A 17548-nucleotide genomic window follows, 5' to 3' on the forward strand; every position below is an offset into this window, starting at 1 on the left:
TGCACCCCAGTGTCCTCTGTGCTCCTTGGTGATAGCTTACTATCAGGAAGAAAACACTGTGAGGAATCCCCTCTCTTTAAAAGAAAATAAAAGACCAGGATAAAGAAATACGCTCTCCTGGGGTGGCGTAGTTAGGTGGGAGCCACGGGAAAGTAATGATCCATGGAGGGAGGGAATAAAAGGAAGCTTGGACGGACCATGCAGATTTTTGTTTATAGTAGTGGTTCCCAAACATTGTCTACTCAGAATTGATCCTTTTTGGCAGCCAGCTGAATTTTACAGACCCCATTTCGTTTTATTACCCAGTGAGTTTCTTCTTTCACGTCTCTCAGGGAGTGTCTCTCTGCTTTTGTGTTGGTCCTGGGCCTCCACTCTGTTATCCTGCATTCTTCTCCCACCCTCCCATCCTTGACTCCACCCTAAACTGCCCTTCCTCCCTTTCCTTTTTTTCTACCACATTATGTCTTACCCCCTTTGAAGATTTCCATTCAAAATAACTTAGCTTTAAAAAAAATAGGGAAAAGAAGTTGTGTTAATAGCTAATGGTAAGCTATTTAGATTGCAGTTTGAAGCAAAGTGAGTGATAACCCATATTTATACAGTGGGTAAAAGCTCCAGATGGAACAAGTTAAATAAGCCAGAAAGAGATGAAAATCATCTGAAGAGCTGGTATGAAATAGATTATGGCACACAGTCAGAGGGGTAGCAGCTTTTAAAGGAATGAAACAGAACATTATAGAGAAAAGAAGCTATAAACTTAATTACATGGAATTAGTAAAATATCTGTATCCAAATAAACTAAAATGAATAGGAAATACGTTTGCAAAGATATCTTCATCATTAAGACAAAATCTTAAATCTATTATCTATAGAAACCATCATTAAAGTAATTTTAAAAATCATTAAGATTTTATGGGATAGGTAAAATATAAAGATAGTTAAAACAGTAAAAAAAAAAAACTACAGGAAGTGTTAGAAATCTTTAGTAAATAGTCGCGTACAGAATCAACATTGTGATAATGTAACCTGATTGCATGTAGAATATTATGGCTTAGAAGTTATTCTGAAACTGTTAAACTGGTGCTAATATTAAAGAACAAAATCCAATTTTGCCAAGATGTGAATTTGGATATATGTTCATACATTGCTATTGATGTTCATAATTGATAAACTCTTATTTAGAGGATTCATTTATTGATGCACTCAGCAGTTCCGTGTCTCCTCATTGAATACTAGGAGTGGAGTAGTGAATGAAATAACATGCAGTATATTGCATGACCTGACTGGTTGTAAGGATATGCACACCTCTTCCTCGCTTGTTGTGTGGGTTTGGTTTCCCCTTTTATTTTAAAAAAGTTTTGGCTTTGCTGCATGCAGGCTTTCTTTAGTTGCAGCAAGTGGGGGCCACTCTTCATTGAGGTTCAAGGACTTCTCATTGCAGTGGCTTCTCTTGCAGAGTATGGGCTCTAGGTGTGCAGTCTTCAGTAGTTCCTGTGTGTGGGCTCAGTAGTTGTGGCACATGTTCAGTTGCTCCAAAGCATGTGGGATCCTCCAAGCCCAGGGATTGAACCAGTGTCTCTTGGATTGCAAGGTGGATTCTTATTTACTGGACCACTAGGGAAGCCCTCGCTTTCCCCTTTTATGTTCCCATTATATCCTTATCAGGGAGTTAATGCTGATGGCTAACCTTTGCTGTGTACTTACTCTGTGCTGAGTACTTTGAATATATGACTTCATTCAAGACACACAACAACCATATGAACTGGGTTCAGTTTTTATGCTGATTTTATAGGTGAAGAAATGAGGGGCAGAGAAATGCTAAATAACTTGCCTATGGTCATATCACTAAGAAATGGTGAAACTGGCATCCACACCCCCTTGAGATCTAATTCCAGGCCCTTGTTCTTACTGCTTGTGTTCCTTGTCCTCCCTGTGATAAGATGGTTCAGTTCAGTTCAGTTCAGTCGCTCAGTCGTGTCCGACTCTTTGCGACCCCATGAATCGCAGCACACCAGGCCTCCCTGTCCATCACCATCTCCCGGAGTTCACTCACTCATGTCCATCGAGTCAGTGATGCCATCCAGCCATCTTATCCTCTGTCATCCCCTTCTCCTCCTGCCCCCAATCCTTCTCAGCATCAGAGTCTTTTCCAATGAGTCAACTCTTCGCATGAGGTGGCCAAAGTACTGGAGTTTCAGCTTCAGCATCATTCCTTCCAAAGAAATCCCAGGGTGGATCTCCTTCAGAATGGACTGGTTGGATCTCCTTACAGTCCAAGGGACTCTCAAGAGTCTTCTCCAACACCACAGTTCAAAAGCATCAATTCTTCGGCATTCAGCCTTCTTCACAATCCAACTCTCACATCCATACATGAGATGGTTACATTGGTTTAAATGGTTCGTATGTTTTTCTTGTTGATGATATCACCTAGCACATTACTTTTTACCTACTAAGTGGTTGCTCTATATTAGTTGAATGCATAAGGAAAGAATTACTAAGAAAGGAAACTATGTGTTTGAGGATGTTCCTTGCCGCTTTATCTGTAATAGTTAAAAAGAAATTCAGACAATCTAAACAAATAAAAAAGGAATGGTTATGTAATTTACCATCTGTCAGATTAAGGAGATATTTTGTAGCTCCTTAGGCTCTATATCAGTTTATAACTTGGGACAGTATCTTGGCTATATAGGGACAAAAGAATATAAATGTGAGATGTGGTGATCCACACCATAACCTGGATGTCCCTCTAGGCATCAGCTTATGGTATATAGATAATATAATGATGATAATAAACACGAGTTATGCTAGCTCTAGACCCTTGCCTACTTACACAGACACTTCATCCCAACGGCAACTCTTGGGAAAATGCCTAAGGATCACCAAGGGTTCTCCCTCCTCCCCACCCAGTGCTGGTGAGCTGCACATCACAAACCATATGCCCAGGTCTTTCTTTCCAGACCCTTCAAGGCCCACTGCAGATGAAGCCCCAAGAGAGAGAGTCCTCACCCCACACTGTGGAAGGTCCCTCCCCAGAACACCCAGTGCAGTGCCCTGCCTGACCTCACTTCACGCTCAGAGAGAGGTGGTTGATAACCTGTAGAACTGGGAGAATAACCCTTTCTCTAACCCTGTCCTGCTCCTGGGCCCCGAACCAAGATTCTCCTATGCCCATAGTCTCGCAAAGATGATGATACGACAGAAGGGAAGAGCCCGTGAGGGCAGAGATTTTGGTTTGCTTGGTTTGTTGATATTTGCCATGGGCTTAGAACAGTACTTGCTATGGCAGACATAGAGTAAAACTTCACTGAATGAGCCGACACCACTTTTTGAGCTTCAGGCCTTCCTTTTCTCACCTCACGGGAATGGAGGGGGACAGTGATGGGTCAGCAGAGCGCAGGAGCACTTTCTGCACTCGTGGAAGGGTTCTCTGTGCTGTCCACAAGCACTGTTCGATTCTTTTTTCATTCCATTGTTTTTGACTTTGTTCTGACTCTTCCTCTGATGTCTGTACATCCTTCTTTTTTTTAAAAAAAGAAGCCCTGATAGGTTTCAGCTCATGTATTTCAACCCCTGGAGGATTTCCTGAGTGTGCCTCATCTACAGCTGGCCAGATCGCCATCTAAGTTAGGTTTTGCCCCAGTTGCGCATCTGGTGACCAGTTATGAAAACTGTTTCTGTGGAAGAAGGAAGGGGAAGACTTGGGACAAGACCGTGTGGTGAGACTCGAAGGATACCTCTTAGTCTTTCCATCATAAGATCTATGTGGAAAAGAGCACTGGATCAGGGTTTAGGAAACGTGGGCTCAATCTCATGTCTGTCACAATCTGGTCCTGAAACCTAAGCACACAATCTCTGTAGCTCACTCTTTGGTGAATAAGGTGATTGAAATAGGTTAGTTAACAGGTCCTTTTTAGCACCTTTAGCACTGTAACGCTTTATGGAACATAGTTTGAAAACTACTGCTTTAGTATAAAAGGCCCCCAATTTACAGGGGTTCAGCTTACCTGATGATGGTTCAGAAGCCATGTGGATTTGGTTGAAACAGTACTTTGAATTTTGTTCTTTTTCCTGGACTAACGGTAAGTGCTGGGATCCTCTCTCATGAGGCTGGGCAGTGGCAGCCACTGCATTCCCAGTAGTCACACCATCATGAGTGTAAAACACCAATATACACATAACCCTCTTCTGTACACATGCAACCATTCTGTTTTTCACTTTCAGCACAGTATTTAATCAGTATATGAGATAGTCAACACTTTATTATAAAATAGGCTTGTTAGATGATGTTGCCCAACTATAAGTGTTCTGAGAGCGTTTAAGGTAGACAAAGCTCAGGTAGGATGGTTGCTAGGTTAGATGTATTAAACGCATTGTTGACTTTTGATATTATAGATGGGTTTATTGAGACATAACCACATTGTAAGCTGAAGAAGTCCTTTGTATGCTTAAGTTAAACAGCATCAGAAAGAAACGAGGAGTGTTATAAGAGATAAATGCTGCATTTTTTTTCCTGTCTTGAATTTTTAGGGAATTAGTGGCAACATTTTTTTATGTTGAGTGTTTGTCTGCAAAATGCTGTTCTATGAAATACGGGAGCACTACAAAGAAGAAAAAGCATTTTGGTCTCTTTCCTTCTATATTTAAAATCCAGTAGGAGGAAGAGAGAAATAATTATAATAGGCAGATTGATAAATGACATAGAAATTATTAAATATTAGATGCCCCCTCTGTGTTTGCAAGTGCTTCTAGGCTTCTTTCTATTCAGTATCTCCCTTTCTTTGGAGGAAAGTTTCTTTATTGGTGGCCATATTTAGACCAGACTTGAAAGGGCTGCAAGAATTAGGATGTGCTGTGAAGTCAGGAGGTTGACTGCCATTAGATATGTGCTCTCAAATTAGATATGTTTGTCGAGCTTTTTTTTTTTTAATTACTCTTTTAAAAAGTACTTTTTTATTTGGCTGTACCAGGTCTTATTTGCAGTATGTGGGCTCTTTAGTTGCAGCATGTGAACTTATTGTGGCATGTAGGATCTAGTTCCCTGACCAGGGATGGAATCCCGGGCCCCTTGCATTGGAGTGTGGCAGAGTCTTAGCCCCTGGACCACCAGGGAAGTCTCTATGTCGAGGTTTTGACTCAAATATTTTAAAATTATAAATTTAGATTAATCTCTAATCCTATCCTGTGAAGAAAGCTGAGCACCAAAGAATTGATGCTCTTGAACTGTGGTGTTGGAGAAGACTCCTGAGAGTCCTTGGACTGCAAGGAGATCCAACCAGTCCATTCTAAAGGAGATCAGCCCTGGGATTTCTTTGGAAGGACTGATGCTAAAGCTGAAACTCCAGTACTTTGGCCACCTCATGCGAAGAGTTAACTCATTGGAAAAGACTCTGATACTGGGAGGGACTGGGGGCAGGAGGAAAAGGGGACGACCGAGGATGAGATGGCTGGATGGCATCACTGACTCGATGGATGTGAGTCTGAGTGAACTCCGGGAGTTGGTGATGGACAGGGAGGCCTAGCATGCTGTGATTCATGGGGTTGCAAAGAGTCGGACACGATTGAGCGACTGAACTGAACTGAACTAATCCTATCCTGATGGCTCAAGAATAAATAAATAACAAGCAGATAATAATTAATGAGAGTATGAACTTGGTTCTCCAGACCAAGTTTGCAAATTATAGTGGTGCAGTACATTTTTTTAAACTTATTTTTAATATCATATATAACAAGTGGTATTTTTTTCGAGAAAGCATTTTGCAATGATATTACAGAAAATGCCCTGCTACAATTGCTAAAATGACTTTGTTTCTCTGAAGATAGTTACAGTGATACCACTGTAAAAGGTATAGTCTTTAGGGATGAAGCATGGCATTGTTTTTATAGAACCTGTCTCCCTGTCCATTAGTCTAAAGCTCTATCACTTCCCCCATTATGTTTACATAATGCTTTCAAGTGAGGTCAGCTTTTCCTAAACATTTGGGCATTTTATAAACTGCTTTGTCGCTAAGTAGGCAACTATGTTTGAATCAGTGTCTGACTATACATTAAAAAGAAAGCACATCATGTGGAAAATTAACCCCAGCCCCTTCTACATAAATTACAAGTGACTGAATATGTGTTTGTTCCTTTTAAAAAATTTATATTGTGTCAGTCACATTAGGTGAGATGAGGAAATCTGAATTTCACTCTACTACCTTGGGTTTTGAGAATCATAATTACAGAAATGGGAAAGAACCTGTGGATTATGTCATTGGACCACCCCCCTTTTGCAGAGGCAGGCACAGTCATCCACCAAAGTGAAATGACTTGCCTCAGTCTCCCAAGGTGTATGGGGATTAATATGTTTACTCTGCAACCTGAAGATGTTGTTGTGTTATTCCTAAAGGCCAAAGAGCCCTAGGTTTGGGAGTTACTGAGAGCAAGCCTCTATGGATGAAGGGTATAAAGTGGAATTTTATGATTTGCTTGATACGGAAAGCTCCCTGAAAGAAAGTATTAGTTGCTCAGTTGTGTCTGATCCTTCGTGACCCCGTGGACTCTAGCCAGCCAGGCTACTCTGTCCATGGGATTTCCTAGGCAAGAATACTGGAGTGGGTAGCCATTTCCTTCTCCAGATCTTTCCAACTTGGGGATTGAACCCAGGTCTACCCACATTGCAAGCAGATTTTTACTGTCCTGAACCACCTGGGAACCCCAGAAAGCTCCCTAGGTTATGCAAACTATAAAACTGGATCAAATGAGATATCCTACAGCTATGGTGAGGTTGATGATCCGTGAACAGAAAGCCATAAACAAAGTGGAGATGATGAATGACTTCACCCCAAATTGGAAGCTCTGGTGAGCATGTGGGTGGCAGGGCTTCCTATCGCCCCTATTATAAACAGAACGTACTATCCAAGCATTTGCTAATGCACACCAGCAGTAAAAATTAGAATCGTGGGGTTTTTGTTTGTATTAAGGTTTGCATTTGTTGAAATGTGCATTTCCTTTCATTCTAGTCCAGTGTAGTATTTGATAGATGGGGATGGGATGAAAATGGTCATCTTAATTTACAGAGCAAGTAAAACATAGATTGTGGTGGGTGCGTTTTTAGCTTTTAAGAAAGCATTCTTCCCTTGCCCCAAGACTTCTTTGGACTCTTTTTTCCCCTTTTATGTGTACTATGAAAAACATTAGTCTCATGTCTCACAAATTAAGGAAACAATCCTCTTACTGAAAACAATTGAGATGTATTCTCCCACAGCTCTGGGGACCAGAAAGTCAAAATCAAGGTGTAGAGGGCCACCCTCCACCTGGAGGCTTAGGAGGAGAGTCCCTTTCTTGACTCTTCCCAATTCCCCTGACTTCTGGCTGGATCATTTCCATCTCTGCCTCTGTCATATTGCTTCTTCCTCTTTGGTGAAATGGCACTGGACCTCATTCTTAAAAGGACCTTGTCATTGAAATGAGAGGTCACTTGGATAAGTCAGGTTAAGTGCCTCCTCTCAGAAATTCGTTACATTTGTTTTACTCATCTACCACCTGAAGTAATATTCACAGATTCTGGGTGTTCACAGGACATGGGCATATCTTTTGGGAGACCACCATACAGCCCACTGTGATTATCACGTGCATAGATAATCAATAAAAATAATTTTTTTAAGTCATCTCACCATATAGAGTCTTAAATTAAGACTGTTTGAGTCTTAAATTAAGAATTTAACTTCAGTCTGGCTAAATAGTTATTCAGAAATTTAAAATGAGGTCCAGGAACTCAAAGCCAAGTTTACAGTGCACATTTCACGTACATACAATAGGTGATTCTATTTAACCTTACTTATCTTTGTCCTTTCTCTTCCTCTGGTTCTGTCTTGTACATCTTAATCTATCCTGGTCCGGAGTTTTAACTTATGATTTTCCTGTTTTAATGGTGTCTGCTATTATGTGTGTTAAGTCGCTTCAGTCGTGTCCGACTCTTTACAACCCTATGGACTGTTGCCTGTGAGGCTCCTCTGTCTATGAAGATTCTCCAGGTGAGAATACTAGAATGGGTTGCCATGCCTTCCTCCAGGGATCTTCCCGACTCTGGGATTGAACCCATGTCTCCTGTGGCTCCTGCATTGCAGGTGGACTTTTTACTGCTGGGAAAGCTTTAGAGGCGGCCCTATATTTTCCTGGACTCCAAAATCACTGCAGATGGTGACTGCAGCCATGAAATTAAAAGACGTTTGCTCCTTGGAAGAAAGCTATGACAAGCCTAGACAGTATATTAAAAAGCAGAGATGTTACTTTACCAACAAAGGTCTGTATCATCAAAACTATGGTTTTTCTGGTCACATATGGATATGAGAGTTGACTATAAAGAAAGTTGAGCACCGAAGAATTGATGCTTTTGAACTGTGGTGTTAGACAAGACTCTTGAGAGTCCCTTGGACTGCAAGGAGATCAAACCAGTCAATTGTAAAGGAAATCTGTCCTGAATATTCATTGGCAGGACTGATGCTGAAGCTGAAGCTCCAATACTTTGGCCACCTGATGTGAAGTGCTGACTAATTAGAAAAGACCCTGATGTGGGAAAGATTAAAGGCAGAGGAGAAGGAGATGACAGAGGTTGAGATGGTTGGATGGCATCACTGACTCAATGAACATGAGTTTGACCAAAACCTGGGAGATGGTGAAGGACAGGGAATCCTGGCATGCTGCAGTCCATGGGGTCGCTAAGAGTCAGACACAACTGAGCAACAACAGCAAATATCCTTGTGGAAAGAAAGAGGAGTCTACCCCTGCTCTGTCTCTCCAGCCAGCTTTCCTCACTCTCTCTTTTCCCTTGACATTCCTACCACATCTGCCTCCTTCAGTTTCTGGGCCTTTCTAAACCTTGTCTCACCTTAAGATCTTACCTCCTGTTATTTCTTCTTCTGCAAACACCCTCCTGCCAGTGTTCGCATCACTAGATTCTTCTCCTTTCAGGTTTAGGCACAATGTCACCTTCTTGGACAGGTTGTTCCAGACAGCCTGGATCGCAGATGTTTTGTTGGTTCTGTCTGGAACTCTGTTTAAGTTATCAGACAGATAATCAAGAATAGACTCTAAGCAATTTTGGAGCTCAACAATGGTAAATCTCTGTATTCAAACAAAACAAAACAAAACCAAAAAAAAAACCCTCAAACTTAGATTTTAGTAAATGCCTACTAATCTCTGTACTTCCTTTCTTGGCTCATGTGTAGAACAGCTCCTCTGTCCTCGCTCCAGAGAGACGTGACCTCTCCATCTTGGCTTTCAGCTTTATTTATTTATTTTATTTTTTGATGCAGTGGGGGTAGGAGGTGGGGTGATGCACACTGAATTAAATGGGAAGCATGCAGGTTTTTAAGAAGAGGGATAGGTTCTTAAAATAACCAATGGTTTTATTTGCAGGGCAGGGATAGTGACACAGACATAGAGAACAGACTATGCCCCGTGGATACAGCACGGCAATTGAGAGAGTAGCACAGAAACATATACATTCACTTCAGTTTAGTTGCTCAGTCGTGTCTGACTCTTTGAGACCCCATGAGTTGCAGCACGCCAGGCCTCCCTGTCCGTCACCAACTCCCGGAGTTCACTCAGACTCACATCCATCGAGTCAGTGATGCCATCCAGCCATCTCATCCTCTGTCGTCACCTTTTCCTCCTGCCCCCAATCCCTCCCAGCATCGGGGTCTTTTCCAATGTGTCAACTGTTCGCATAAGGTGGCCAAAGTATTGGAGTTTTAGCTTCAGCATCAGTTCTTCCAATGAACACCAAGGACTGATCTCCTTTAGGATGGACTGGTTGGATCTCCCTGCAGTCCAAGGGACTCTCAAGAGTCTTCTCCAACACCACAGTTCAAAAGCATCAATTCTTCAATGCTCAGCTTTCTTCACAGTCCAACTCTCACATCCATACATGACTACTGGAAAAACCATAGCCTTGACTAGACGGACCTTTGTTGACAAAGTAATATCTCTGCTTTTCAATATGCTATGTAGGTTGGTCATAACTTTCCTTCCAAGGAGTAAACGTCTTTTAATTTCATGGCTGCAGTCACCATCTGCAGTAATTTTGGAGCCCCCAAAAATAAAGTCTGACACTGTTTCCACTGTCTCCCCGTCTCCCCATCTAATTCCCATGAAATGATGGGACCAGATGCCATGATGTTCATTTTCTGAATGTTGAGCTTTAAGCCAACTTTTTCACTCTCCTCTTTCACTTTCATCAAGAGGCTTTTTAGTTCCTTTTCACTTTCTGCCATAAGGGTGGTGTCATCTGCATATCTGAGGTTACTGATATTTCTCCTGGCAATCCTGATTCCAGCTTGTGCTTCTTCCAGTCCAGCACTTCTCATGATGGCTTCCCTGGTGGCTCAGACAGTAAAGCGTCTGCCTACGATGCGGGAGACCCGGGTTCAATCCCTGGGTCAGGAAGATTCCCTGGAGAAGGAAATGGCAATCCTCTCTAGTAATCTTGCCTGGAAAATCCCATGGACAGAGGAGTCTGGTAGGCTACAGTCCATGGAGTCACAAAGAGTCGGACACGACTGAGTGACTTCACTTCACTTCACTCTGCATATAAGTTAAATAAGCAGGGTGACAATATGCAGCCTTGACATACTCCTTTTCCTATTTGGAACCAGTCTGTTGTTCCATGTCCAGTTCTAACTGTTGCTTCCTGAGAGAGTGGCACAGAAACATATACATTACCGTATGTTAAACAGACAGACAATGGAAAGGGAGGTCAACCTGGTACTCTGTGACAACCTAGAAGGGTGCGAGGTTCAAGAGGAGGGTACTGATTCACATTGTTGTATGGCAGAAAGCAACTCGACATTGTAAAGCAATTTCCCTCCAATTAAAAATAAGTTTTAAAAAATGAGCAATGGTTTGCTGCAGTGTTTATTATCTGACATATTTGTTATCTGAAAGCTTTAAATGGCTACATTATTAACCTACTTTCTGGCTGAATAGAATCTGTGGGTATCCTTTAAAAGAGAGCAAGGTAGGTATATTTAGGGGAGAGATAAAGTGATAACTTGCACTTTCTAAAAATATTATTACTTTTCTTTTCACCTTGCAAGGGGCGGCAACCAAAATGTTGAACGCCTTTAAGGGAACATTATTCTCCTAATAAGAGACAAGTGGGAAAGTGGAAGTAGCTCTTCAAATCAAAATCATGTGTGTGTCTCTTCTACAAAATGACAGATGTTGGTTTTCCTTCAGATGGGAGTTTGTTTGCTCTGCTCTGCCTTAACCACAATAACTTGAAACAGTCTGCTGGCAAACAAAGCGAGGGGGTGGGTAGAGGGGCCAGGGTGTTGCTGGGAGTTGCCTTAGGAAAGTCAACTACATTCTTAGAGCGCCTTTTGGGGACAAGCAGCTGAAATATTTTTATAGTCAGCTAAGATAACAGGGAAGAATGAGAGTGTAGCTTTTTATAGCCCCAATGTGTAGAAAATTCAGTTTGCCCATATTTGTATACAGATCAGTACCTATTCATTTAAACTAAGTTCCAATTGTGGCGTAGACTGGGAATATTATCCTCTGAGCCTCATTTGTTGAGGCCTGCTAGTTGTTTTATAGACCACCGTGAATGGTGGAATGTACCGAAACCCTGGGCATATTTAAATCCTCAGTTTTTCTTCCAGCCTGGATCCTTTTGCTCATTGCGACCTTTTATAGTCGTACCATGAGATGCTTGGAGTGGTTGTCATGAAATTACACTCTTTGGAATAACAGGCTAAAGGCACACATACCTCTTGTTATTTGTGGTAGGTCCCAGGTATGATGCAATGAAGTGAATTATGGTGATGGCCAACAAGATGTCGAGCTCGCAAGGTTATGAAATTTCTCAGCCAGCATTCTATATTACACCTTCCAGTTATGTGTTCTAAAATATATGTGCCATAGCTAGACTTACAACTAGCATACCACAGGCTTCTCAAGGCAGCCTTAAAGATAACTTACTCTTTTTCCTCTTCATGTGTTGAGAAAGTTTAATAGAACAGTGGCACCCCAGACTATATATCACCAGGCAATGTTTTGAGAGTGGCATGAACTTTTGAAACAGAAAGAAACTATTCATAGTCAAATCCTTAACTTTTGTAGGGTGATTTTAAATTTGTTTTCTTTGACATAAAAGACTATTTAGCTTTAAAAAGATCAACCTGCTACAAAGGACTCAGTGCACAGTGAGTGAATTGAGGCAAAGAATTTTAGATTGTAATTTAGATTTTTGTGAAAATGCTGGAACAGGAGAATACGTATTTTATTTCTCATTCATAAATGGTTATAAACAGTGGCCAGTTACTGGTTGAAATAAGTCAGCAGAAGTGGTTTCCTTTATGACCAGAGAGACACAGGGTTGCTGGAGTTCTATTTTGGGATTATTGCTGTATCCACTTAGACTGGTACTGTTTTTGAAATGTTTGTGTGGAAGCTAGCTCCAAGGTTTAAAAACAGATTTAAACAAAGCTAATTAAATTTTAGATTTCAAAATCTACTATTGATACTAGAAATAAACATCAGCTTTGTTAAGAAAATATAAAGATGGTATTTTAGTAAAGGTGATAGGTAGACCTCTTTGCACCAGCACCATAAAAATGACCAAGGAAGCTGTAAGTGTGCAAAACAATCTTAATAATCAATGGGGAAATTATTAGTTCCATCGCCTTAAATTTTTTTTTTTTGGTCAAAACATTAAAATTCTTTTACTGTAGGTGATGTATGTATAGGGAAAGGGGAAAAAATAGTAGAGGCAATATTTATGAAGTGCCCTATGATTTAAAGTGTTAGAAACACTGAGAATTAAAGTGTTTTATTTCTTTGAGTAGAACTTAAGAGTCTCCTGAGTATTTTCACTTTCTTCTCATATACTGTATGATGTGGAGTGAGTATCTTTTCTTTGCCTTAGTGAACCTGTTAGTGAACCTTTCTAAGTTTGAATCAGGTTTCAACAACTCACCTTTGTGCTTTCGAAGTTGTGGAATATCTGAGTTCCTTTAATGTCATTTCTTTGGGACCATCTTTATCCTACATCACAGCCACTTTCCAGTTTCATTTCCAGTGTTACCGTTTTCTGTTTCTTTGCTGTGCCTTTTTTTTTTTTTTTTTTTTGGCCATTTTGAATATACCCTTCTGTAAAATGTCATGTGAGTTTGTCCTTGTGAAGTGATGAGGCAACTCAACTACCTGCTTTGCTGTCTGTGTATGAGGGAGGTTCAAGAGAGAGGGGATATATGAACTGAATAACAGATATGCCGGGATCAGTTGCCAACAGACTCTGAAGGGAGTGATATGATTGGTTATTGGCCGTGATACACATCTGTTATTTATGTAGTGATCTGTGGACCAAGGAGAGAGCAGTGAAGTTACCTAGTTAATATTGTGGCAAATGAAGTTCAGACCATGTTTTTGGGAGATTGGTATTATTTAATTGAACTGTATTAACTGAAATTCATGCATATTGTGCTAAGTCACTTCAGTCATGTCCCACTGTTTGTGACCCCATGGACAGTAGTCTGCCAGGCTTCTCTGTCCATGCGATTCTCCAGGTGAGAATATTGGGATGGGTTGCCATGCTCTCCTCCAGGGGATCTTCCTGACCCAGGGATCGACCATACAAAATAAAGTGTGCTTCTATTCCAGTGATAAATTGTTTGAGATGCTTGCTCCTTGGAAGAAAAGCTATGACTAACCTAGACAGCATATTAAAAAGCAGAGACATTACCAACAAAGGTCTGCTATTCAAAGCTATGGTTTTTCCAATAGTCACGTATGGAGGAGAGAGTTGGATTATAAAGAAAGCTGAGTGCCAAAAAATTGATGCTTTTGAACTGTGGTGTTGGAGAAGACCCTTGAGAGTCCCTTGGACTGCAAGGAGATCAAACCACGCAATTCTAAAGGAAATCAGTCCTGAATATTCATTGGGAGGACTGATGCTGAAGCTGAAACTCCAGTACTTTGGCCACCTCATGCGAAGAACTGACTAATTGGAAAAGACCTTGATGCTGGGAAAGATTGAAGGCAGGAGGAGAAGGGGGCAACAGAGGATGAGATGGTTGGATGACATCACCAACGTGATGGACATGGGTTTGTGTAGGCTCCAGTGGACAGGGAAGGACAGGGAAGCCTGGTGTGCTGCAGTCCATGATGTTGTGAAGAGTTGAATACAACTGAGCGACTAACTGAACTGGCTGAAAATCTTGGCTAGGCATGCACATTAAACTCATCCAGCAACAAGCTGTTGTTTAGTAGAAGTTCAGTTTAGAATTGAACTGGGAATTATGAAGTCTTTGACTCAACCTCAGAGTCAGCTTTGACTCTTCTTACTCAGCACCTCAGTGTAGATTAGACACTCGAGGAAGCATATTCCAGACCCTATCTTGCATGAGCAGTTTTGACTTTATCTGCCCCATAGTCAGACCCTGGACATAGTTCTTGGCAGTCACCTTGGTCATTTTTTTCCAGTTCTTTTCTTTCTCCTTCAGTGTCTTAACTCTTCCTTCACCTTCTGTTTACTTCCTGTGTCCCATCTCCACGTTCGTTTTACTGATTGCCTGTCTATCACAATATCATATTACTTCATGTTTCTATCAGTTCTTTTTGCCATGATCCTAATCCATGGGTTTTTCAAGTTGTCTTTCAGTTATTTTAATATTCTCTTACCTGACTTCTCTACTTGGTCACTCTCCTTTCCAGCTAATGCCACATGCCATCACAAGAGTAATCTTCCTGGAAAATTCTCTCCTTGAAGTCTCCAAAATGATTTATTAATTACAGAATAAAAGCCAAACTCTTTATCAGACCTTTAGCCATTCTCTGAGTTAAGTCTATATCTCCTAGTTTATCACCTGACCCCTCTCCCCAAGGAATCTGGGATTTCAACAACACAGGCTTTCTCATTATCTTCCAGATTTGCCTGCCTCTGGCCTTTTCACATACCATCCTCCTGGGATGCAGTCCTTTCTGTTTTTCTGAATCCCCAGCTTCAAAGACTTATTTCAAGTGAGCTCTTCTGAAAAGTCTATTTTGACTTCCCAGAAATGACTTTTCTCTGAAGTTCTATAGAATTTGCATTTTATATTTTCCAGTGTTACTTATTTGTTGATGCATATTTTTAGTTATCATGTATTACCTAACAGCTCCAGTTAGCTTTTACTTTCTTCTATAGTACCTAGAATGGTATTTGACAAAGTAGTAGCCATAAATCTGTTCATTCTTTCATCTAGTAAATTTTTTTGAGCTGCAGCATTTTTTTCTAAAAGCTGAGCTACATCTTAGGGGTAAAGCATTGAAGTCCCTGACCTCACAGAGCTCTAGTTGAATGGGACATACAGAAACGAAGTCAGAGGATTATAATGCAGTAAGCCAAGGGGCATGATGGACAGTGAATGAGAGCCCATGAAAGCACAGAGGAGAGGCCCAGACCTAGATGAGGGGCAACTGGAAATGCTTCCAGGAAGTGAGGTTTAAGCAGAGTCTAAAAGGTGAGTAGGAGTTAGGTGGGCAAGCGGGGAGGGTGTTGGGAAGCAAATGGAAAGAGTGTTCCAGGCCAAGGATGCAGGGTAGATAAAACATGAGGAGGGGTGAGAGAGCCCTGTCCACTCAGGAATCAAATTCAAAGTAGCTGAATTGTAGGAAATGAGGTTTCAGAGAAAACAGGATCTCTATGATGAGAAAGATGTGGGCATATTTGATGAATGTTTAGAAGGCAGGACCTGGCAAACTGGATATTTGAGTGGTTTGAGAGGACCCTCAGATTTCTGTTAAGCATGCCTCAGTGAATGGGAGATGTTAGGGGGGAAGATAATCCTGTTCCAAGTGGGACATTGTAAGTCTGAGATGTCTATAGTAGGTCTATAGGATGTAGACAGTGTGGAGTGCAGCAGAAAGCTTTGGCTCAGAAATGTGGTTTTGAGTGACATCATCATATGATAGGATGAAATCAGAATGTGTAGGGTTAGTGGAGCAGATTTTAAGATCAAATCTTGAAGCACATCTGTGTTTAAAGGATAAGGAAAGAATGGAGTCTGCAAAGAATAGCAAGAGAGAGTGGACAAAGAGGAAAGAGCAAACTAGGTGGGTGAGATGTCACAGAAGCTAAGGGAAGACTGAAATCCAACCAATGGATTTAGCAATGCGGAGACCATTAGTGACCTGAGTAAGAGGAGTTTCAGTGTAGGAGAGGTATGGGAAAAGGGAACAGACACAAAGAAGGGAATACAACTTGGTGCTGGCTAGCTAGTAGTGAGCAGATAATTCTTTTGGAAAGTTTGATCATGGAGGAGAGGATTGAAGCAGAGTAGAACCTGAAAGAGAATGGAGTTGAGAGACTTATTTTTTAAGCTGCTGGAAATACAATCAGTTTAAAGGCTGATGGGAAGAATTCATTAGTTGTAAAGAGGTTGGCCATAAGCTGAATTTAGCCAGAATTTAAAACTCTTCATAAAATTTTTCACCCAAATACATCCTTTTACCTTTTGGTATTCTAAATAAATTCCCAACTATTAATCTCTCTGCTATGTCTAGATTTCACTGTGGTCTTGTTATCCTAGTGGGATATCAAATTCCTGTAAAGCAGGATTCAAACTATTCTCCTCCCTTATTCTGGATAGCACTTAGTTCAGTTCCTTACATAGAGAAGATTCTCAACAGATATTATTTTTAGCACTCTCATTTGTTTATTCTTGGAAGAAATATTTAATGTCCACTATGAACTGGACATTATTTTAGTTGCTGAGGATATAAAGTTCATTAAACCAAGCATTCCTTTCCCCAGGAAAGTTTATAATCTAGAAAGACAGTAAATAAACTAGTAATAGGAAAACAAAGTAAGTACAGAATGTAAGAGATATCCTGAGTAATATGTATATTTACATATATGTATTTTTTTTCCCCATGAATTCTTTCCAGCATTGTGAATGAACAACCACAGGCAATTCGAGAGCTAAATGACTTACTTAAGGTGGAAAGAAAAAGATAGTTTTAAAAAAAAGGAAATATTTTTGTCCCAGTGTAGGTTCTCCTCTGTTTTCCATTTCTAAAGTCATTGGTAATATGATGGCTGTGCTTTGGGGGTGTTACATTGGTTGATTGTTACTTAGATTTTGAGAAACTAACCAACTCTTCACATTTTCTCTTTCCCGTTACAGTAATTTGCCATCTTCCATGTATGAATGGAGGCCAGTGCAGTTCGAGGGACAAATGCCAGTGCCCTCCAAACTTCACAGGGAAGCTCTGTCAGATCCCAGTCCACGGGGCCAGCCTGCCTAAAGTATATCAGCATTCCCAGCAGTCAGGCAAGGCGTTGGGAACACATGTCGTCCACTCAACACATACTTTGCCTCTGACCATGACCAGCCAGCAAGGAGTAAAAGGTAGGCTGACTGTTTTGATTTTACCTATTCGTCAGAACTCTGTTAACACGCCAAACCTATATATACAGAAGCCAAATGCCTGCGGGGTTGGCACTGGAACAGAATATGGGCCCAGTTATATGGTGACAGCGCTTTCTCGGCTACAGAGAATGGTACCTAGGAAATGAGAAAATGGA

The 17548-nt window shown here is 41.0% G+C and overlaps 1 protein-coding gene across 7 annotated transcripts in view; it reads left to right on the forward strand.

Moving 5' to 3' along the window:
• The window catches only part of LTBP1 (latent transforming growth factor beta binding protein 1), a 456133-nt gene that overhangs the window by 219355 nt on the left and 219230 nt on the right, over positions 1-17548 (forward strand). For all 7 annotated transcript variants that reach the window (XM_018055104.1, XM_018055103.1, XM_018055102.1 and 4 more), the window contains one exon: positions 17148-17372. In XM_018055104.1, coding sequence (XP_017910593.1) covers positions 17148-17372 — 225 coding nt within the window. The remainder of the gene's footprint in view (positions 1-17147; positions 17373-17548) is intronic.

This window comes from Capra hircus, chromosome 11 (genome assembly GCF_001704415.2).
Source record: "Capra hircus breed San Clemente chromosome 11, ASM170441v1, whole genome shotgun sequence".
Lineage (NCBI taxonomy): Eukaryota > Metazoa > Chordata > Mammalia > Artiodactyla > Bovidae > Capra > Capra hircus.